This window comes from Equus przewalskii, chromosome 23 (genome assembly GCF_037783145.1).
Source record: "Equus przewalskii isolate Varuska chromosome 23, EquPr2, whole genome shotgun sequence".
Lineage (NCBI taxonomy): Eukaryota > Metazoa > Chordata > Mammalia > Perissodactyla > Equidae > Equus > Equus przewalskii.
The window spans coordinates 16,304,742-16,327,067 of NC_091853.1; the positions used below are offsets into that span (position 1 = coordinate 16,304,742).

Consider the following 22,326-nt stretch of genomic DNA (forward strand, 5'->3'; position numbering starts at 1 on the left):
AGAACTGCTTTTCCCAGACTCCATGGTTTTCTGGTGGGCTGCTTAATCATAGTACTCTATTTACCTGGCCAGGGGTGAGTAGGCTCAGGGATTTGCAGGTGACCCAAGCCAGAGAAATCAGCGTCCTTCCTTGTGATTGTTTATATAGATCCTGATGGGGGAAATCTCTTTTTTCTAGGGTCCTAAGTGGGATTTTAAAAAATTTGGAGCTCTTTTGTCTGTACAATAAACAACTACATCCCCTCATTGTACCTTTCTTGCTGCATGGAGGCACCAGTGACTGGGCACTAAGATCATCTTTGAGGGATCTGAACCCACTTCTCTGACACCTTCACATTCTTCTCTATGCACCACACCTGTCTATCTGTCTACTAGACAATGGAGTTTCCAAGCAGTTAAGAAGCTGTATTAAAGGTCTCCGGAATTTTTTGAAAAAACAGGGTAACTTGATGTAAAAAGAAATCTCACACACTTTCCTCTTTTTCTAAAAAAAAAAAAACCAAGTCTATTGTGTCAACAGTGACATCTCCAGGTACCTAAATACTTAATCTGTTATCAAATATCTAATTAGTGTTCAAATTTCCCAAATTGTCTTAAAAAATTTGTTTTAACATTTGGTTTGTTTGAATCAGGATTCAAACAATGGAGCAAAGTTTTTTGTTAATCACCATTGGCTGGTTACATCTTACCTCTCTTCAAAATAGACATTTCTGGGGGCCAGCCTGGTGGCGCAGCAGTTAGGGTCGCACTTTCCGCTTTGGCAGCCAGGAGTTCGCCGGTTCAGATCCCAGGTGTGGACATGGCACCACTTGGCAAGCCATGCTGTGGTAGGCGTCCCACACATACAGTAGAGGAAGATGGGCATGGATGTTAGCTCAGAGCCAGTCTTCCTCAGCAAAAAGAGGAGGATTGGCAGTAGTTAGCTCAGAGCTAATCTTCCTCAAAAAGTAAAAAAACAAAGATATTTCCTTGTCACTGCAATACATTCTCATGAGCAACAGAATTTAGAAATTAATTCAAAGTCTCTTTATGTGCTTTACAAATACCAGATGAGGGCCTAGTAATGAAATTATGGGGTTGATAAGCACAAGTAATAGCTTGAAATTACCCTTGGACATTAGAACCCAAAAGGGAGCAGTGACAAGGAAAAATTTAGCTGCTTTTACAGCCTTTGGGGTCTCCTTACCTTTAAGTGTTTTGACTTGGTGGAAAATAAAAGGAGACCTCCCCACTTGGTTTACCAATATCTAATACTGAAAATTTATAAGGCAAATGCACTAACATATTTATTGAAATATATTTATTAAAAACAACTGTAGCTTTACTTAAACTAACCTCCTTGCTTTTGTCCTATATGCCCTCATTTGTTCTCAAGTACAATCAAGGGCTGAGAGAGAATATCATCCCTTCTAGGTATAAATGAGTATGTTTATTTAGCTTCAACTCAAATAAGAAAGGATTAAAACATGGTTACCAGTAGCCCCACAACTTTCTTCTCCCAAAGAGGAGGTGCCAAGGGTTGAGGAGTTAGAGATTTTTAGTCATGCATAATCTCCACGCATCTCATTAAATAAATGAACAATGTTAAGTGATCTATGTAGCTGCTAAGCAAGCTCAGCATATTGACGAGTCCCCTAGGCCCCGCCCCCAACAGACCATTATCCTTAAGGTCCTCCTGGAGCTAACACTGACCCCAACGATAGTAACCTAACATTTATCTATTCCATTTATTGCAGATCCCCACTATCCCTCTCTTAATGGGACCATTGGGTCCAAAACCAGGTATCTATTTTTTTTTTTTTTTTGCCGTGTATTTATTATTATCACTTTACTATTAAGATCTTGAAAAGTTTTAAAAAAAATCTGTTTCACGAGCATCCACTTTGTTTAGGAACTCCAAACGTTTAAAAACCGCCGCCCTCGGGCCATTCGCTTTTACAGCACCCTCCCCTCCGTGTCTTTGCTTGTCGTATTAGCACTGGGTAAGTGCCCAGGTTCTGATCTGGGAGTAAAACTCATGATCTTCTGGCTCAGGTTCTGTGAACTGAGTCATTCTGGCACCGAGAATATTCCGTGACTCAGCAGGCCCGAAAAGGAGGATGTCAGATCCAGATAATTTCGAGTCTTTTAAAGGCAAGCTGGGGAACATAAACAACACAGTGGAAGAATTTCGCAGTGGGTCTGCGTACCCAGGGGAAAAATGTCATTCCATTCCCAGCCTTTTTACTTCCTTCCTTGCCCCTGTTAAACGACTGGTTACACTTTAATTTAGAGGCAGGAAATCGCTTCAGAAAATTCATTTTGATGCTGCAACCAGACCCTTCATTCTCCAGGGACCGTGTCAGCCCCCTGGATACCCCGGGACCTCTTCTCGGAATGGGCTGGAGCGAGGCCCGATGCAGCAGGGGGCATTCCCGGGGCGGCCGGGGGGGGGGCGAGGGGCCTGGGGGCGGCCCCTATCCTCGGGTCCCTCGGGTGCCGGCCTCGGGGCGCGGCCCTGCTGGACACATGAACCGACACCTGGCGGGGCGGAGATTCGCGCTGCTTCGGCCCAGCTTGGCGCGGGGCCCAAAGGCCGACTCCGAGCCACCTCACCGACCCGGCGTCGCCCTTTGAAAGTCCCCTCCGCTCCCTCGTCCCCCAATCGGCAGTCTTCTGGGGACGCGGAGCCGGGGACCCCAGCGTCCCACTCGCGCAGAGAGCCGGCTCTCCGCAGCCTCCCTTCCCTCCCGGCATGCACCGGCCGCCGCCCCTCCCTCGCGCCCTCCTCCCGCCCCATCGCCCCTCTCCTCCCGCTCCTCCCTCGGCCCCGCTCCCCGCCCACCCCTCGCGCCCCTCGGGGCCCCTCCCTCGCCGACCGCGCGCCGCGGGCCCGAGCGCCAGATGCCGCCGCCCCCGCCGCCGCCGCGAGTCGCCAGGGCGGACGCGCAGTCCACGGCGCGCGGAGGGCGGGGGAGCGGCTTCAGGGGCCGCGGGAGCTGCGGCGAGGAGGCCGGGCTTGGGCTTTCTCCTCGGCCAGACCCCACCCCAGCCTGCCGACCCCACCCCCTGCGCCTTCCTCCCCGGGGGCGCGCGCTCGGGCACGCGCTCGGAAGTAGGGGGTCGGCGCGGAGAGCGGGCTGTGTCCCGGGTGGGTGAGGGAAGTGCGGAGGCGGCGCGCGTCGGTCAGCGAGCCGCGGGGTCCTTGGCAGCGGCGCCCGGGTCTCCAGCGTGAGCTGCCGCCACCGCCCGCCCCGCGAGTCCGGCCTCCGGGCCCCGAGGCTCAGCCCGCGGAGCGGCCTCCGGGGGCCGCCGCTGGGCGAGAGAAGGCGCCCGCGCCCTTGCCTTTGCCGTGGCCCAGCGCGCGGGCGGCGGGATGAGCGGCAGCGAGCGGGCCGCGCCGGCGCTGCGGCCCCGCGGGCGGCTCTGGCCGGTGTTGGCGGTGCTGGCGGCCGCCGCGGCCGGCTGCGCCCGGGCAGCCATGGACGAGTGCACGGACGAGGGCGGGCGGTCGCAGCGCTGCATGCCTGAGTTCGTCAACGCTGCCTTCAACGTGACCGTGGTGGCCACCAACACGTGCGGGACTCCGCCCGAGGAGTACTGTGTGCAGACCGGGGTGACCGGGGTGACCAAGTCCTGTCACCTGTGCGACGCCGGGCAGCCTCACCTGCAGCACGGGGCAGCCTTCCTGACCGACTACAACAACCAGGCCGACACCACCTGGTGGCAGAGCCAGACCATGCTGTCTGGGGTGCAGTACCCCAACTCCATCAACCTCACGCTGCACCTGGGTAAGCGGTGACAGCCCTGTCTCCTACTACTGCTCGCCTATAGCCCGGCTGCCGGGCCATCTTCACCCCCTGGCCGAGCTGGCTCTCTGCTTCCTAGCGTGGGCCACACAGAAATTGCCTTCTCCAATTTGTAAACTAGATCTAGCACTTAACATCCCGCGAGGGCTAAGATGCTTCGCGCCAGCATCTCTTCTGTTGGCTTTCCTTTTCTTTCTAATTTAACCGAATTCTCGCTCCCTTGATTATTCGCCATTTCGGCTGTTTCTGTCCCTCTTTTCTGAAGTGTTAATCAGAAGCCCACATCCTCGCTTTTCTCTCTCCCAGCAGGGCCATCATAACCCATTCTTGGATCAGAGACAAGAAGGTCCACTTTAATCGCTCTTACCGTGTTTAAATGTCTCTGCAGGGTTGAGGGTGATTGCTGTTTGCTCTGTTGAATGAGTTAGAGAGGAAGGAGTCTAAGTTAAGGGAATTTGAGGGGAGCAAATGCCTTTACTACCGGTATTGCCTATGTGTGATTAAAATAGAAACTCACTTTAAAGTTATTGTTCTTTAGAGTTGCTCAGCCTTAATGAAGAACCACAAAGCTATTTCACTGCTAATCCTGGTACAGAGAACACAAAAGGAAGTGTCTTTATTCACTGTAATTGCTGGGCACGGTTTTGTCCCTGGGCAAAGAGGCTCCCCTTACTGTCTTTCCTTTTGCTTTGATTCAAAGCAAGTGCAGAGACATGTATAAGTGACCTTTTAGAAATCAGGAAAGGGATGTATAGAAAACTTCATTGCTGGGTGGTAGATGAGGATGGGCCTGTTTATCCTAAAGTATCAAAAATCATGTTTGATGTGGGTATGTTTGTCTTCATCACTAAAATATATAAACAAGCAGAATGATTCATTATTGTGTTTAAAAGAGTAACATATGATGAGAAACTGACATTTGATTTGTAGAGCTTCAATCCCCATTTCATTGAAAGACTTGATTTTACTGGGAGCTGGTAGTAATGAACTTCTAGAGAGATCAGACTACGCAAGCCATTCTTCCGTCAAAGCAGGGTAGTTCTTGATGGCTAATAACATTATTTAGTGGCCTTTGAAAGGAACGCTTTGTAGGCAGATGGTTCTTTTGGTCATGGTTTTGTGTTTTTCTTTCCCCTGCCCTCTGGTACACTGAACTTTATTTAATTGTCAAGATTCCAGAGAAAGAATATGACTTCCAAAAAGGGCTTTGAAAAATGGAGTTAAATTACGGTATGTGGAGTTAAGTTTTAGAAAAGCGTATTTAGCACCTTTGTAGTAAATACCATTTTATTTCTAGCTAAGTCATTAGGAAGATGAAACTTTTTGAAAATAAGTTTATAAAGTGAAACTCTGAGGCACCGTTTTTCAGAGATAGAAGAAGTGAACTGCTGAGTTGAGTTTTTCAGAGGTAGTGGAAACGTATAAAAGTAGCAGTATCTTGGAACAGGTGCCTTTCTAACAACACCACAAGAGATCTAGGGGCTCCTAAGACTTGTGGGGCTGCTCCGTAGCTGTTCCCTCCCAAGTTTTACATTTTTAAACTTGGCCAAAGTTACTTTTGAAATTTATATCCAACTATTTAAGTTTAAATTTTGGCCTGTTAAAGTTTCTGTGTTGAATTTTGAATGCCCACGAAGTCTTATTTTATCTATTTTCAAATATTAAAATTTTCAAAGCAAAGGCATTGCCTTGATGTTTCAAAGTGCCTGAGATTCAGTTGAAGATTTCTGAACAGGAATCTCTTATTTAGATGAAAGTGGGGCTGTCAATCTCAGCCCTCTGAGTTTTCAGCTCTGGGCACTATGTAGCAAAAGGTTATTTCAGATGATTGCAGAGGTAGATAGATTGCTTAGTGATTAGTTCTCTGTTACAAAGGTAATGTGGTAGGTAAGACAGTATCAGTCAAGTTAGGTTGCTGCTACTGAGAGGCACATATCTTAACTTTGGGTCGTAGTGATTAAAAGTCAAAAGTGATCATAGAGTTCACCCAGTTAGGACTCTAACATGACTTTTTAACTCTAGAAATGTTATATGCTTGGCCTTGTTTTTTGCTGAAAAGTTCTTCGGTTTTTGGTAATCTTGGCAGGTGAATGAAGTTCATAAAACTTTGGGTGTAAAACTCCTAAGTAAAAAAAAAAATTATTTAAAATAGCTTTCATACGAGTATTGTGATTAACTGTAAAAACATTTACTTTGAACTGTTCAGATACACAGTTTCTAAAAACTTGACTAGAACTTACTCTCCTTGTTCTTGGACCAGAAATGATGTCTTAGAGGAAATTGTGTGTGGTGGAGAAGGTGGGGGGAGGGAGGGGGATCGTGTGTAGTGAGATTGATGTCTCAGTCTCTCTCTCCCCACCCTTTTGTAATGACAAGGATATATGTACACACGCGTGTTATGATCTATAATTTATGGCAAATAGGCAAGGCTTTATGTACCACTGTGTGTTTTGATGTTCGCTGTATTCACTCCCTCGCTCCAGTTACTCCGTGGGCTCTAGCTAACTAATTATTTCCCATGAATTCAAGTACCATGACTGTTTGTGCATCTATTAAGTCTCCTGTCCAGTTCAAATTTCACATACCCTTAAACAAGTGATGCATATTGTGCTTTGCCCTTACAGAGCATGTGCAACTCCAAGTGAGCATGAGAAAGAAGCAGGTCTAGCCACCGCTTTTCTAGCCTTCCTTTTAATGTTGAACTCTAAACACAGTAAATTTTTAAAAAGCAAAGTCAGAGTGTGCTTAAATAGTCACAAGAAACCTCCATGTTTTGGCACTGATCAGAAGTCATTTTTTTACTGTAAAAATAGAACACGACATGGTGAATTAAAACAGTAAGTATAATGACTAGTGAGTCTCGTCATCTCCAGTTGCCACGTTGCCCCAGGGACCACCGTTCACAGTTTCTGATGTAATGTTTCATGCGTACACCTCTATATGTAAAGTTACATGATCATTTTAAATGGTACCATTTTTTGGGGGATGAGGCATCTTTTAACAGATGGCAAGTACAAATTAGGTCATTGTACCATTAACATTGCTTGTACAAAAGCCAGGAAAATCAGCGTTGATTCTGAAAGCAGCCATGTCTTAAGCACCATATACAGTAATCCAGGGTGCAGTGTATCCTCAGATATAATGAGTTAAAGTTGCTGTGGGAACCAGGACTGCGTTTTCTGCCTGTTGCGGAGAGAAATCTCAGCCAGGCACCCTTTTCTAAAAAGAAGTCTTCCTTATTTTGCCTTCAGCTTCTGGATCTTCTCTCCTAACTTCTGTACGGATTATTCAGTTGCTGTTTAAAAGTTTGGCTTTTGTGTTTTGTAATAAGCCGTAATAAGTTTTATCAGGATCAGTGGGGTATTTGATAGTAAGACTGTAGCTGAGGATTTGCCTTTTATGAAACAGCCCCTTTTAATTAACTCAATAGTCACTGTGGATGGAAACTTGGCAGACTGGGTCTTGATCTTGGAGGGAGGTAGGTTCCCCTCTTTCTAAAAACAGATTAAGGAAGAGAGTGCTTATAAAACAACTCAATCAAAGTTTATGGAACTCCTAAAATTTACACCAAGACCAGATTAGTTTTCAAGCTCCTCATAAGCTTTAGGAACAAATAGTGATTGAATGATGCTTTTTAGCTATATGTAAATATCCTTTCTGTGTGTCTAAATCAGAATAATTGATATATAAGCATACTGCATTTTATTCTGTTGGGTCCTGTGAGTATATATTTAACATGAAAAGAACAGCATTTTTTCCCCCCAGGAAAATCTTTGCAAGGTAGGTTCTGACTGTGTCAGAGAATAGTTCACTCTGGTGACTTCAGTGTGGTATTTGTGCACCCTGAGGGGACACTATTTTAGTTTGTCTCACAAAGGCCTGACTTACATTTTGCAGGTTTCAACTTGAGAAGCTAAGGAACTCTCCTTTAATGGCCAGTAGTTGTTGAACAGAGTTTTATAAAGTTGCTGTCGGCTGTTTTCCTGTTCTGCATTCACTGCTTTTTCTGTAAATACCTTCTCCATGTTTCTAAAGCATTCAGAGAAACAATTTACACATCAAGAGAGAACTTGGTAACCCCCCCCATTATTTTGTTAGTGGCCGCATTTGTGGAGGGGATAACGTTTGACTATTTCAATTCTAAATCCTTTTGGGAAGTTGGATGTGCCTTATGCTATGCACTCCTTCCCCCTGTGCATACATTCTCATGTTACTGCCAACTAGTCTGCAAACATTTTTTAAATACCTACTAAATACATAGCCCGGTACCTGATAGAAAGATCAGGTGGAATTTTCATACTCAGTTGTAATGTCATTATAATACTAAATAAGTGTTATAATATTTTACAGTTTGTAAAGCCTCCAGTTTATCACTCTTTAGATTTTCACAACTCACTGAAGGCAAAGATGAGGATCCTGAGGTTGTGATTTGCCAGAAGTCACGGTGGAGGTAGGGTTTTGACTCCATAGTCTAATGCACTATCCCCTGCAGCTCTTAGCTTCTCTAACAGATCTCTCAAAAGAATGACTAGTTTATTCCAGAGCTGCTTTAAAATACAAGTTCATGTACACACTCAGTCAGATCCCAGGCTCCCTTGGTTTTCCTTCTTTTCCCTCCGTTCCTTTCCACTTATGTTTCTGCATTAGTTTCTTTTTCATGCTACTCACTCTCCCTGAATGAACACCTCTTAACATCAAGGCTTCATTTACTGTGTGCAAATCAATAAATTCTGAAGTTGTATCTCCAGGGCAGCTCTTTTCTTCAAACCTAAAGACTTGTTGGATGTGGTCAACTTGGGATGTCCAGAAGCCATGTCCAAACTAAATTCATTCCTCATCGTCTTACCCAACTCAAAGCTGGATCTCAGTGGCTGTTGACCAGTTTTTCCTAAGTCTTCCACCAAAAACAGCCATGCTTGGTAGGCTCTCATCAGTAAAGATTATTATGTTTATCTATAGGCGAGCAGATAGGATCCACTGCTGGGAGGCTGGTCAGTTCTTGGGCAGCTGTAACTCCATCCCTTTTCTTCCTCACTTGCTCTTGGTGCAGTCTGCCCAAGACTTCACTCTTACCTCCTACATCCAGACCCCGTGTCTCATGAATCTTTACCTCTGCCTTAATCAAGTTCCTTGTTGAATTTCCCCTGGATACTGCAACAGCTTCCTAACTAACTGGTGGTCTTTCTGCCTCCAGTTTTCCCCCTTCTTTTTGGGCAGCCATACTGTGGACTGAGCGGCGGTTCTAACATGCAGATCTGAGGTAGCATTTCGCAGCTAAAAGTCCTGCAGTGGTTCCTTAAGCCTTGAGGCTAAGGTCCAGACTCCTTGGCATGGTGTCCGAGGTACTTTAGGATCTGGACCTGTTTAACCTGTGGGCTGTCTTTTATCATTTCACATGCTCAAAGGGCTGCCCCTTTGGTTTGGCACACTTCTCCCAGGTGTCACCACCTTCAGGACTCCTTCCCCAGTTTCTCTCCCTCTGCCCTTTCCGTCCTTCTCCCTGGTCTGGATTAGGTGTCCCAGTCACACTACCCTGTAGGTATTTACCACAACACTTATCCCATGATATTGTTTGATTCTTTTCTTGCCTATCTCTACTTCTAGATCGTGAGGTCTTTGAAGGCAGAGTCAGGGACTTACGCATCTTTTTAAGTTCAGTTCAGCATAACTAACATTAGTTAATTGTTGTGCCTCAGCACCATACAAATTCCTGGATGAATAGTGATTCATAGGACATTGCCCTGACCTCATGGAACTTGTAGCCCAGTTGTGAATACCTAGGTCTGTAGAGTCGGGGTAGGCAAATTATAGCCCACTGGCCAAATCCAGCCCAGGGCTGCCACCTATTTTTGTATGGGCCATGAGCTAAGAATGGTTTTTACATTTTTAATTGGTTCAAAAATCAAAAGAAGGATAATATTTTGTGACGTGAAAATTATATGAAATTCAAATTTTAGTATCCGTGAAGTTCTGTTGGAACACAGTCAAGTTCATTTATTCACGTATTGTCTGTGGCTGCTTTTGTGCTACAAAGGCAGAGCTGAGTAATTGCAACAGACGCTGTATGTCCTGGCCCACAAGCCTAAAATATTTACTCTCTGGCCCTGTACAGCACAAGTTTAGTGACCTCTGCTCTAGATCAGTCAGTACATTCAATGTTATACAATAAGTTCTAAGTGAAAAGTGCATGCGCAGAGAACGTTCGCTTACTGTTGGATGGAGGCTGGAGGCCTTGTATCTCCAGGGCTTAGCAATGTGTCTGGCATAGTGTTCAATAAAACATAGAGTCGGCCTTCTGTATCTGCGGTTTCCACATCCTCGGATTCAACCAACCATAGATTGAAAGGCCTACAGTGGTTGCGTGCGTACATTTTTTTCTTGTCATTATTCCCTAGCCAATACAGTAAACAACTATTTACGTAGCATTTATATTGTATTAGGTATTGTAAGTAACCTAGAGGTGACAAAGTGTACAGGAGGACGTGCATAGGTTATATGCAAATACCACACCATTTTGTAAAAGGGACTTGAGCATCTGTAGATTTAGTATGTGGGGAGCTGGGTGGGGTGGGGTCCAGAAGCAACCTTCAGTGGATACTGAGGGAGGACTGTGTGTAGAGTGAGTGAATGAATGAATGCCTGAGTAAGAGTAAGGCCCCAAACACTGCACATTGATTTAAATTCTTCTCAGCAATGCTTTTCAGCTTGTATTTATCTTTATCAGTGCCGTTACGCCATTTTCTTGAGATGTATGTCACAGTAACAGCTAATATTAAATGTCGCATGTAGTTGTTTTATTTCTGTACCTTAAAAAAAGTACTAAGTTAGGTATGAAACTGATACCAAATTGAGAGATCTATGACTGTCCTTTTTTGGGTAAAAATTAGGCTTTCATATAATTTGAAGTCAGATAAATTTTATGAGTAATTATGTACTCAGATTTAAATCTCACATGTGAGTATGTATTTCTGACATTTGAATGTTAGTATTGTGTTTTTTCTTTAGCACTGGATGTAAATAAATTTTATTTTGAAATATGTGTTCACATGTCTACAGTTGAAATAGACTCTTAAAGGGTATTACTAAGCAGTGTAGGGAAGATCACAATGAACTATCTTATTTGCTTATTGTCTGTGGCATCGTTTTTAGTTGATTTAATTCATTAGGGGTACAGTGAGAGGACAGGCGAACTGAGGTATGCCTTCTCTGCAGGATGCTGAAGAACCACATAAAAGCATTTAGGCAGGTGAACAAGAATCTCTTACTTGTCTAGAGTTAACAGGCGACAGAACCAACAGATGCTTCTTCACTTGTTCCTTGTTTCCAGCTGTACTTAATTGACAGCCCTGCTGCTGTTCTGTTTGTGTTTTCGGGAAAAGTGTCAAAGTTTAGAGCCGAACTGTTTGTTTATTTTTACTGCCCAAAATTCCTGAGAAGATTTTTTAAAGTAAGGGATTAATCTGTCTCTTATCTTAAATTGTCAGTTTCAGAGGGTAAAATTTCAAGATGACTGTGTGCTGGTTCTGTTACCTTGCCTAAGTTGCTTGCTCTAAGATTTGTGAGAGGGCCTTGCTGGGGTTTGCAAGCATGTCCTTGTAAAATGATAAAGTTAGATGTTTGCTCATTTGGGCCTAAAATTGACAGCTTGCTCAAAGGGGTTACCAGCAAACTCATTTATAGAAATGTCCCTGAGGTTTCAGAATATCGTGCCAGACTATGGCGACACTAAGTATATCTGCTGTTCTTTCCCTAGGCTCTTCCAGGGGGCCAGCCTAAAATAATTGGGCCCAGTCAGCCTGGTGCCCCATGCAGCTACATATTCATGAAATAAAATAAAGCCGACTTATCTCTTTCTTAGACAATGGCCCTCTCAGATCTCTTGTGGGAGGAGAACCTTGTTGCAAGGCTGTGAGATGAATTAGGGGATTTACATTATTGCTTTTAAAACTTTAGGAGTTATATTCCCTCAGCTCCCTTCTTTTACTCTTTGTTTCCAACTGTGTGGCTGCTTCCTGTTGTATTGAAGGCAACACTGGGTTTTTGTTATATCATCTTCTTTGGATTTTTGTTATTTTAGCCTCTTTTTGTTTTGAAAGTTCTTGGAAATATTAATCCAGAATCAGCCTCCTCACGTTTGTTTTTTTTTATTTCTTGAAATAAAAAATTACAGATGGTCTTGTGTAGAGTGAGGAACTCAGTGCATTTTGTTTCATGATGATAAAGCACAATGTATGTGACAGTTTCTCCCAACCAGAATGATTGCCTATGGCGGTCACTGCAGAGGCGCCTGCCAGTGTTTTCAGAGACGTGGTTAATGATCAGTCTTTTTTCTCTCCTTTACACTTCTAACTTCATGTTCTATATCTTGACCTGGGTGGAGGTTACATAAGTGTGTATACATATGTACAAATTCAGAGCTGTGCCTTTAAAATTCTTGCACTTCGTTGTATGTAAATTATTCCTAAAATTAAAAAATTAAGAAACTTTTCAAAATTATATTTTGTATTATACAAAATAATGTATAAGTGATTTTGTTTGTTTTTGGTGTCCTTTTGGCTTAAAAGTAGGAGAGCACAGAATCTGAGGCTTAATTCTCTCAGATATGTTTCTCTCACCGTTTTCCTACCCCACCAGCAGTTGCTGGCATTAATAGACGTAAACAAATATTTGTTGAGTGAACTGACAAACAGGTGAGCCAGCTGACTTTAATAGAGGTCTCAGCTGGTTTTAATGGAAGTAGCTGCAGTGCTTTCGGAAAGCGTTCAGGTGAGCTTTGTGGAAAGTCTCAGGACTCCGAGTGTGGGCAGGGGTGAGGGAAGAGCAGTTCTCTTTGTGCTTCTCGCTCACCTTTAAACAGGTAATGGTTTTGGTCAATGCTTCCTGCTTTGAAGTGGTAAAATCGTAGTTTGTGTTTTTTGCTGCAGGTTTAGAGAATTCTCTAAGAATGTGTCTGTGTGGCATGTGTTTTGGTTACAGTGTCTGGTTTTTATGTAACTTACTTAAATCCTATGATGAAAATAAACACAATGTACTTATAACGTATAACATGAAGACCCCATCTTCGTTTCTTTGACATGTTCTAGGTAGTGGCTTCCTCTCATTGAGCCTTTTAGAAATAATGTCTGAAGCTTGAATTGTGTGGCTTTCTTAGAGAAGTCTATGAAATTTTGTGGAGTATTTCCAACTAAATGAAAAGACCTACGCGGTCAAAATGAGGAGAGTTTATTGGATTGTGATTCTAATTAGTTAGCGGACAAAGGTCTTATGTAAATAAGGCAGCTGCTGAAAGAATCCTTCATTTGTGGGCATTGTAATATGTGATATGTGGGTAACAATGTTGAAGCTCTTTCTTTATCAGGTAATTTGTAACGTGAGATGAGACAAACATTCATGTACAGAAAACCAACGGGGGACTTTAAGGACAGTAAAAATAATTCAGTTGAATCTTCTTAAAGTGCAGAGGGAATATCTGCAGAGCACTTTGAAGAGTGTGGATTGAACGTAGCCAGGAAGAGCTTCTTGGGTCTTGAAGAAAAGTAATGGACAGGAATGGAGACTTTCCAGGAAGAGTGACTTGTTTGCATAAAGATCTAAAAGTAACCAGATAACAGTGAAGGCATTGTTTGCTTTTGTAGAGTAGTAGAGACAAGTAGGATGGGTTCTGGGGAGATGAGAATCTTGAAAATTAGGTGAGAAAAGAAAGTGAGTTACCTTCTGTTGAGGGCCTCCTGGTTCCCTCTTTGAATCCTTAAACAATCTTGAGAACTATTGTTAACCCCTGTGGAATAGTGATAAAGATGACTAGTGACTTCTCTGCAGTTGAACAGGCTGAGTTTAGGTTGGAATCCAGACCTGTTGTGGATAGATTATATTCTTGCTACTATACTATGTTAGACCTGAGAAGTGATAGAGAATTACAGAACGACCTTTAATTGGGGAGTGAAATAAAGTATCCCAAAGCAAAGAACCGAACCTGGTTTCTCTGACAGATCTCTGCTTGAGGATCCCTGGATTTCGATTGCTTCTTTTAAAAAGGGCTTTGCACTTATTTGTGAAGAACAGAGGATTGTTGGCAATGGAAGAATTTTAGGTTTTGCGTACCTATAGTTTTGGAATATTTAGCTGCTAATGCTTCTAGGAGTTTCTAAGGAATTTATTGAATTTCACAATGAGATCCTGGGTTTTGTCAGTGTCTGCTGATGGGAAAGTGTACTGCATACCCCATTTCCTGAAGGGTGGTCAGGGGAATGCCACCTTATCTCCTTTCTACCTTATCCGTGGCTCCTTTCTGGTTGTTGAGAATTACTGAGTTCAGTTCGCTTGCTTACTTTAGCTGACATCCTTAAAGATAAGGCTGCCAGGTTCATCTCCAGGTTCTATTTCTTTTCTTTTCCACTCCAAGTAGGTTCTTACACCGTGGCTTTTTTGTTCAAATTTGCTAACTGAATAGGTCTTAACCAGCTACTGATTGACAGATAAGTACTGTGGTCTCAGGAGATTTCTTTGTCACTTTTATCTTTCAGGCTGAGAAGTGACTCCCTTCACCTTGATTTCTATGTATCTTAATTTGTAAATCTATAACTCAGTCTAATCTACTTATCTATCCATCTATTCAGTCTGTATCTCCCTAGTTACCCCAGAGCATCACTGAGCTAAGGTTCAATCAGGGGACTCTTAGATGCCTTAAAACAAATTGTGTTCTTGCTTTATCTCTGAGGAAAGAGATCATAGTTCCTGCGTAAGACTTTGTATGTTATGCTGCTCAGTCACTACATACTGTCTCCACTTCGAGATTCAAGATTCTAGGAGTGGTTTTTCTTTACAGGTGTGAGTTGACTGATTAAATTTTAAGTGTTAGTGAATCACGGTCCTGCTTTCTCTCAGACCTGTTTAAACGTACACGTTGTGTCTGTGTGATACATGTGGTTACATCATCATATCCTAGTGACTGACGATTTTTTTTTTTTTTTTTAAGATTTTATTTTTTCCTTTTTCTCCCCAAAGCCCCCCGGTACATAGTTGTGTATTCTTCGTTGTGGGTTCCTCTAGTTGTGGCATGTGGGATGCTGCCTCAGCGTGGTCTGACGAGCAGTGCCATGTCTGCGCCCAGGATTCGAACCGACGAAACACTGGGCCGCCTGCAGCCCCACGGGCCAGCCCCGTGACTGACGATTTTTAAATGTGCATGCTTGATTTCCTTTCTTATGGGGAGGTTGGGTGGGATGGCACCCACTGCTAAGTTTGAGCGCTGAGTGTTGAGCTTAAAATGCCTGCCCTCCCTGCTTTTTGCCACTTATTAAAATATACAAGCATAAGTATTTTATCGGGGCTTTTTCATCAACTGTCTTCAAAGACAATGAAAGGATCCCAACTATTTCCAAGAGAAGAGCTTCACAGTTTTTGCAGCTTGATGAAAATGAGTTGAACAGCTTTTATTGGGCTTTCTATTCACTGGCAGGAACTGGGAAGTGATGTTTTCCTGCTCTGGCAGCACAAATCCTGATTAGAGGCAGGAATGATCTGCCCAGATGTTCTCAAAATCCGAGGTCATCTTATTATCAAAAACTATTAGGGAATGAGTGACAGTATCTTGGCAATGTGAAATGATTAGATCTAGATATGAATTTTGTTTTCTGACCCTATCCCTTACAACATTTAGTTTTCTGAAATGTTGGTGTCTAATGGACTTTTTAGCATGTGGCTAACTAGAGTAATAAAATTATGAAATTTTGGAGTTGAAAAGAAACTTAGGAAAGTTTAAGCTGTAAAAAATATGTTTTAGGGATGGATCCTGGTTTAATTTATTTAATCTCTTACCCGGGAAGTTAGAGCGTAGCTGTCTTGGTTTAGCCGTTTGTCTGTACACCTGTCCTTCAGTGCTGCTGCTCCTCCCACGGTGGTTCCTGCTCGTCACGGACCTTATTCTGATAGGACTGATGACGTCTACTGTTTTGCCGTCATTAAGTTTTTAGATTATTATTTTTTTAATGGCAGATCATGATCTCATAGAGATGAGCGAGCATCCTGGAATTTTCATTGGAATCGTGTGCTCTTTTTAGGGGGTGGAAAGAAACAAGGGGCTGAGAGTGAAGATTATGGGGGGAGAGGGGGAGTTGGAAGCCAAAAGAGCAATTGTGTTCTTTGATTGCCTTGGTCATATGATTGCCCCTTAGTAGGAAAAGGGTCACGTTCTGTGGGATTGAGTGACCAGGATTGACTTTTAGAGTGGCTCTGTACATAGTTTTGAATTAATAGAGAGTATTTTACGTACGTTCATGAGGTAGAAAGTCTATTGAAGACTAAATTCTTAGAACTCTACTGCAGAGTGAACGCTTGTGAGAACATCTGTAACGCAGCTGTCATAAAATTTGTTTACTTTATCAGGATTTCTTTAGAGGCTCATGCTGCTTTGTTTACTGCTGTTTTCAGCATTTTTGCCACATGCCAAGAAATAAGTTAGCATCAACTCTGGGTAGAATTGGGGATCATTCAGCTTTGTGGCTGTTCTAATAAGGTTTTGGTTTTAAACTTATGCGCACGTTAAAGCTCTTATATCCTGGCACAAGAAGGACATGGATCATGAATCCAGGGGATCAAAAGATGGACTGATTCTAGAAATTAGCATGCCTCCCAGATGTTTGGAGAACGTAGGCTTGTTTTCTGTGCTTTTTGTGTATTTTTGTGTGTGTATCTATATCTGTGCTTTCCTGTGTTTTCATAGGAGAGCCCCTTGGAGAAGAGGGGATCTGTGTTTTGGATTGGGAAATAAAATAGATGTTAAATTTTTTCATGAAACTTTTTATTTTTTTATTTTTATTTTAAAGATTGGCACCTGAGATAACAACTGTTGCCAATCTTCTCCCCCCTCCCCTGCTTTTTTGCCCCAAATCCCTCGAGTACATAGTTGTATATTTTAGTTGTGGGTCCTTCTATTTGTGGCAGGTAGGATGCCGCCTCAGCATGGCCTGATGAGTGGTGCCATGTCTGTGCCCAGGATCTGAACCAGTGAAACCCTGGGCTGCCGAAGCCGAGCGCACGAACTTAACCACTCAGACACGGGGCCGTCTCCTCATGAAACTTTTTGAGTTGGTATTGCCATTTCTGTGAGAGAAAGGAGAGGCAGCTTTGTTCCCATGAGGGAGTCTGTTGGGGAGGGTAGTGTTGGGATGACATTGTGGAAGTAACTAAAAACAGATTTATTCACATCTCTAGTGATTTTCAGTTATGAATTGGGCCACTGATGCTCTGAATCAGCAGCCTTTTAACCATGCCTGACTAAATAGACCTTGTTTTGAAATTCACAGTAGAGCCTAGATCCCTGCTGTCTTTTTGTCTGTCCTGCTAACACCCAGCTGTTTTTGTTCATACATCATTTTGTGTTCAACTGCCTGGTTACTTCCTCAGGTCCCTTTTATGGTGAATAGTGGACACATGGGAGTTTGAACACCCAAGTGTGTGGTTCTTCAAACAGGAAGTCTCAGGGAAGCACAGTAACCTTCTCAGAGGAACAAAAGATGGAACAGGAAAGGCCATTGATGATTCTAGGTTTGAAACATCTGCAGGGAAATATCTGACAATTTCAGAGATATAGACATTCTGCAGCTTACAAATGGGATGGTTTATTTGGAACTTGTTCCCTTTTTTTTTTTTTTTAAACGTGTGGAGTATTAAGTCCTACCTGCTCCATAAAATAGAAACGATGGTGAAAAAAGAAGTAATGTGGCATCATTGGCATTAAAAACAGGAAGGAAGATCCACCCGCGGGGATGTGTGTGGGTGTTAGGAAAGAAGGTGCGACAACTCATCTTTACCAAGGGTAACAATAAGACTGTACCCAGGAAAAAGCAGATGGTGGGAACTTGACGGGGACTGCTGGAGCTGATGAATTGGATTAAAAGGTGATTTTATACAGAGCTTTTGATTATTGAGCACGGCAAGAATATGAGATAAAGAATAATGTGGGTAGTACATAAAGAGCTTACAGTCTAGTGGGAGAGCAAGAATGTGTGTGTCTGGGACAAAATATAAAGTGCCAGAAGAGAAAGATAAAAATTCCCTGTGATTGCAGAGATCTGATTATAGCTGATCGAGATAAATGACTTCCCAGAACATTTATCTGGTGACCTTTCAGATTCCCACCAACTTTGAGATTCTTTGATTCTGTCAGAGAGGACTTTTTAGAACTAGTCAATTAGATCCTGATTTTAGATTTAAAAATGAAAATTAAATCTGAAAGTTAAAGAAGGGAGAGTGCTGGGTTAACGGCAGTTCTTGTTAAGCAAGGAGGGTGATGCAAATGCTAAAGAAAAAAATTCAGTTTGAGGCTTAATGGAAGCCATAGTATTTGAATCAAAGGAATACTAGTTATGTTCATTGTATGATTGGAATTCTGCCCTTAGTTCCAGTCGTTGTGAGTGTGTTCGCACAGCATGAGTGCTGCATCTTTTCCTAATTCATTTCTTTTTTGGTTTGTTTGTTTGGCTACCTCCTAATTGTCCTTCAGAACTCATGCCAAATTTCAACTCTTCCAGAAAGATTTTGTTGATTTCTAATTCCTCCTGCCCCTCTGTAGCATTTGCTATGTTGTTCGATGTTCATACATTTATTCATTTCTAAAAATCAATAAACATTTTGCATCCCTGTGATGTGAGAAGTGCTTTGTTTGTATTGTTTCTCTGTTTCCCCCAGTAGACTGAGTTCATTGAGGACACGATGAATTTATTGATTTCTTAATTCATTCACCTAACAAATATCTATTGAGTGCCTGTTATGTAAAAGGTGCTGGAGAGGCTGGAGACAGGCAGAGAAGACCTAGAGCTTAGCTTCTGGGTGAAAAGCATGCAGTGCAGAGGACCTGACCCAGGGAGGATTTCATCCGCTTGCTTTTTCCCTTGGATTTTATATCCCTAGTGTATCGCGTAGTACCTTTTATATAGTAGTAGGTGCTCAAAAGTTTGCTGAATAAATGAATTCCTATTTCTATGAGGCTACGGCCACAGAAAGCAGATGGGGGTGAGAAATGGCACTTTTGCTTAGTTTCCCAAGGTGGAGTTTGTCTTTTAGAGAGGGTTATTGAAATTGGAGGGGCCAGCCTGGTGGCGCAGCGGTTAAGTTCTCATGTTCCCCTTCGGCGGCCCAGGCAGGGTTCACTGGTTCGAATCCTGGGTAAGGACATGGCATTGCTTATCAAGCCGTGCTGTGGCAGGTGTCCCACATATAAAGAAGAGGAAGATGGGCATGGATGTTAGCTCAGGGCCCGTCTTCCTCAGCAAAAAAGGAGGAGGATTGGCAGCAGATGTTAGCTCAGGGCTAATCTTTCTGAAAAAAAGAAAAGAAAAGAAATTTAACAGGTAGAATGGGATGGCTAGTACATGGTGTAGCTTCCTCACCAGTATTGTTAGCTAAAGACTAGGCACTTGCAGCAGGACCCTCCAGTCAAAATACTCTATTATTTCTGCAGTGAAATGTATTCACACTGAGAGCTGATTAAAGGCTATAATGGCCTCACACTAGTTCGTCATGTTTTGTTGTCAAATGTTATGAAAATCCTCTGCTGTTTAGAACTTTTTGAATTTAGAGCCACAGCTAAAGGATTATGGACTTGTATCACATTTGATTATATGTTTTACCACTTTTACAGATAGTGGTAATAGAATAGCTAAAGACGGTAAAAAATTGGCACACAATACACATTTGATAAATTGGTTATTATCTAAATAAATGAATAAAATTCGTTTAATAGAAACTTTTATTTCATTGAAAGAATGAATTTTAACAGATTTATTCTAAGACAATTTGAGTGGATGGGTTATTAAATTACAGTAAGAATATTTAGAAGTATACATAGGGCATTGCATATATGTTTAAAAAAGTAGTAGTGGTTGAATTCTAACAAAAAATTACCTGTTCTATGAGGAAAGTATTTTTTTCTCTGTTGACATTTGTTCATTTTTTGTTTGATTTTTTTGTAAAAATGCAGTTGCATCTCCAGTGCCTATGACTAATTTTGTTAGGAACCTGGCTGCGTTAAAGCCATTTCATTTGAGACAGTTTTTGAATGGGAAGTTAGTTCTGATATTCATGTTCTCAGAAGCAGTTAATTTCCCTGATGTCTGTGTCTTTCCTCTCCACACACTTTATGCATCTCCCTGTCTACCTACCTACTTGTCACTGATTTTTATCTTTCTGTTGTTTTAAATCAGTGTCTCTAGGAATCTTTAAAGAATCACGCATGTTGAAGATGTCTATATAAATGGTCATAAGTGATTGCTTTTGCCTGTAGGGTTTTCTCAGCTTGGTTTTTGCTTTCTGAAAGATTGTGGGGGCCGGCCCCATGGCCGAGTGGTTAAGTTCACAAGCTCTGCTTCGGCGGCCCAGGGTTTCACTGGTTCGAATCCTGGGCGCGGACATGGCACCGCTTGTCAGGCCACACTGAGGCAGTGTCCCACATGCCACAACTAGAAGGACCTCCAACTAAAATGTGCAACTACGTACTGGGGGTCTTTGGGGAGAAGAAAAAAAAAAGATTGGCAACAGTTGTTAGCTCAGGTGCCAATCTTTAAGATTGTGATACCCTTTTTTTTCTTAGTCAAACTCATTGTCTTTATTTGCTCAGAATCCTTTGCTGTCACCCTTTGCCTAAAATATATCATGTTTTCCTCTGTTCTTTATCATGCCAATTTCTTTTGGAAGGGAAATTGCTGTCTCTATAAATTCTTTTCAACATTCTACAAGTGTCATACAACAGTGCTTATTGTACCACTCATTGGTCCCTTGAGCATACCATGCTGTTCTGAAATCTTTTTTTTTTAAGATTGATTCTGAACTAACATCTGTTGCCAATCTCTCTTTTTTTTTTCTTCTCTCCCCAAACCTCCCCAGTACATGGTTGTATATTCTAGTTGCAGGTCCCTCTAGTTCTGCTGTGTGGGCCGCTGCCTCAGCATGGCTTGATGAGTGGTGCTAGGTCCATGCCCAGGATCCAAACTGGCAAAACCCTGGGCCACTGAAGTGGAACATGCGAACTTAATCGCTTGACCACAGAACTGGCCCCTGGAATAGTTTTAAAGTGTATTTATTTCATTTCTTCATATGAGCTCATTGAGGACAGGAGTGATGTTTTAAACCATTAGGTCAGCAACTTAGGACTAGGGACTTGACTCATGAAATCATAGGCATTTGAATATTCTTTGGTTGTCTCGATGAATCACAAAACTAATTCTAAACTGCTGGAGAAGCATAGAGCTAAATTCAACTATTAAATATGTCCAGACAATGGGTTTGGGAGAGTGTTTGAAAGAGGTGTGTTCACTGATCTTTGGAGAAAGGCCACAGAGCCGTCTTCTCAAAATTTAAGACATCATCCTTGTGTGGACAATAATAACAGGAGACCTGCCTGTTTGTTCTGCTGAACTTTCTTTTAAGAATAGGAAAATAGCTGAAACCAACCATAAAATTTCTTTTATGAAGCTTCGTCTTCCTTTCCAGGATCCACAATGCCAAGTTAAATGCCTTTCTTTTTTTAGGATAGCGGAGTTTCTCAGACTGAGACTTTAGGAGTTTCTGTTTCACTAAGTATAAGTCTTGTTAAACAGGTATTTAAATTCCTCCTTCATGTCATTTGAAGGTTATTACAATGTAACACTTCCCTTGTAAACTCTTAATACCGATTGCCAGTGAACACAGGGGTTATTCCTCAGGGAGGAAATCCTGTTGTCATCTAGGCTAGCGGTTTTCAGATAGTTGCCAGTAACAAACTGAATCACCTCTGGAGTTTTCTGTGTTGTTTTATTTTGAAATAATATGGTCAGCTATGGATTACTATGAAGTGATGTTTTGTATTTATAGGTAAATACAAGATAAAATAGGTAATTCTATTGTTTGTGCAGTAGCTGTTCTGTTTTAGTGCACAGAAATCTGGACTAGAAGTGGAAACTTGTCTATGAAGTCGATGAGTAAGTCTAGGAGCACTTCTTCCCAGCCTCCCCACCCCAGGTATCCACTACCTTAGATTTTGTGTTTTATTCTCTTGCTTTTAAAATAAAATAGGTTTATCATCCCTAGATGATTTATTGCTTGTTTTTGATTTTTACTATATGTAGTCTTCTGCAACTTGCTTTTTTCACTCAATACATTTCCAAAATGTAGTTGTAATTCATTCATTTTCATTTCTGGGTAGGATTTTATTAAGTTATTATACTAGAGCTGAGTTACTGCTTATCCTGCTGATGGACTTCTTGTGGTGGTGGTTGTCACGAATAATGTTCTGTGAGCACCCTCAGCATGTGTCCTGGTGCTAATGTGTGAGAGTCTCCCTACCTGGGTTGCTGGGTTGTAAATGAGTATCTTCAATTTTATGAGATAATGCAAATTGTTTTCCGGAGCGGTTGTGCTGGTTTAATGCTCACCAACAGTGTTAATAGGCTGTTGATCCACATTTGGTACAGTGAGAATTCTTAAATTTTGCCCATTTGGTGGTGTAAAGTTGTATCTCAGTGGTTTTATTTATAAGGGTGAGTATCTTTTCATGTGTTTATTG

At 42.3% G+C, this 22,326-nt stretch overlaps 1 protein-coding gene across 1 annotated transcript in view; it reads left to right on the forward strand.

The window, feature by feature from the left end:
• Positions 1-2,859: 2,859 nt before the first annotated feature.
• LAMC1 (laminin subunit gamma 1) overlaps positions 2,860-22,326 on the forward strand; it is a 116,808-nt gene continuing 97,341 nt past the window's right edge. The window contains exon 1 of the mRNA XM_008521936.2: positions 2,860-3,770. Coding sequence (XP_008520158.2) covers positions 3,356-3,770 — 415 coding nt within the window. The 5' untranslated portion in view covers positions 2,860-3,355. The remainder of the gene's footprint in view (positions 3,771-22,326) is intronic.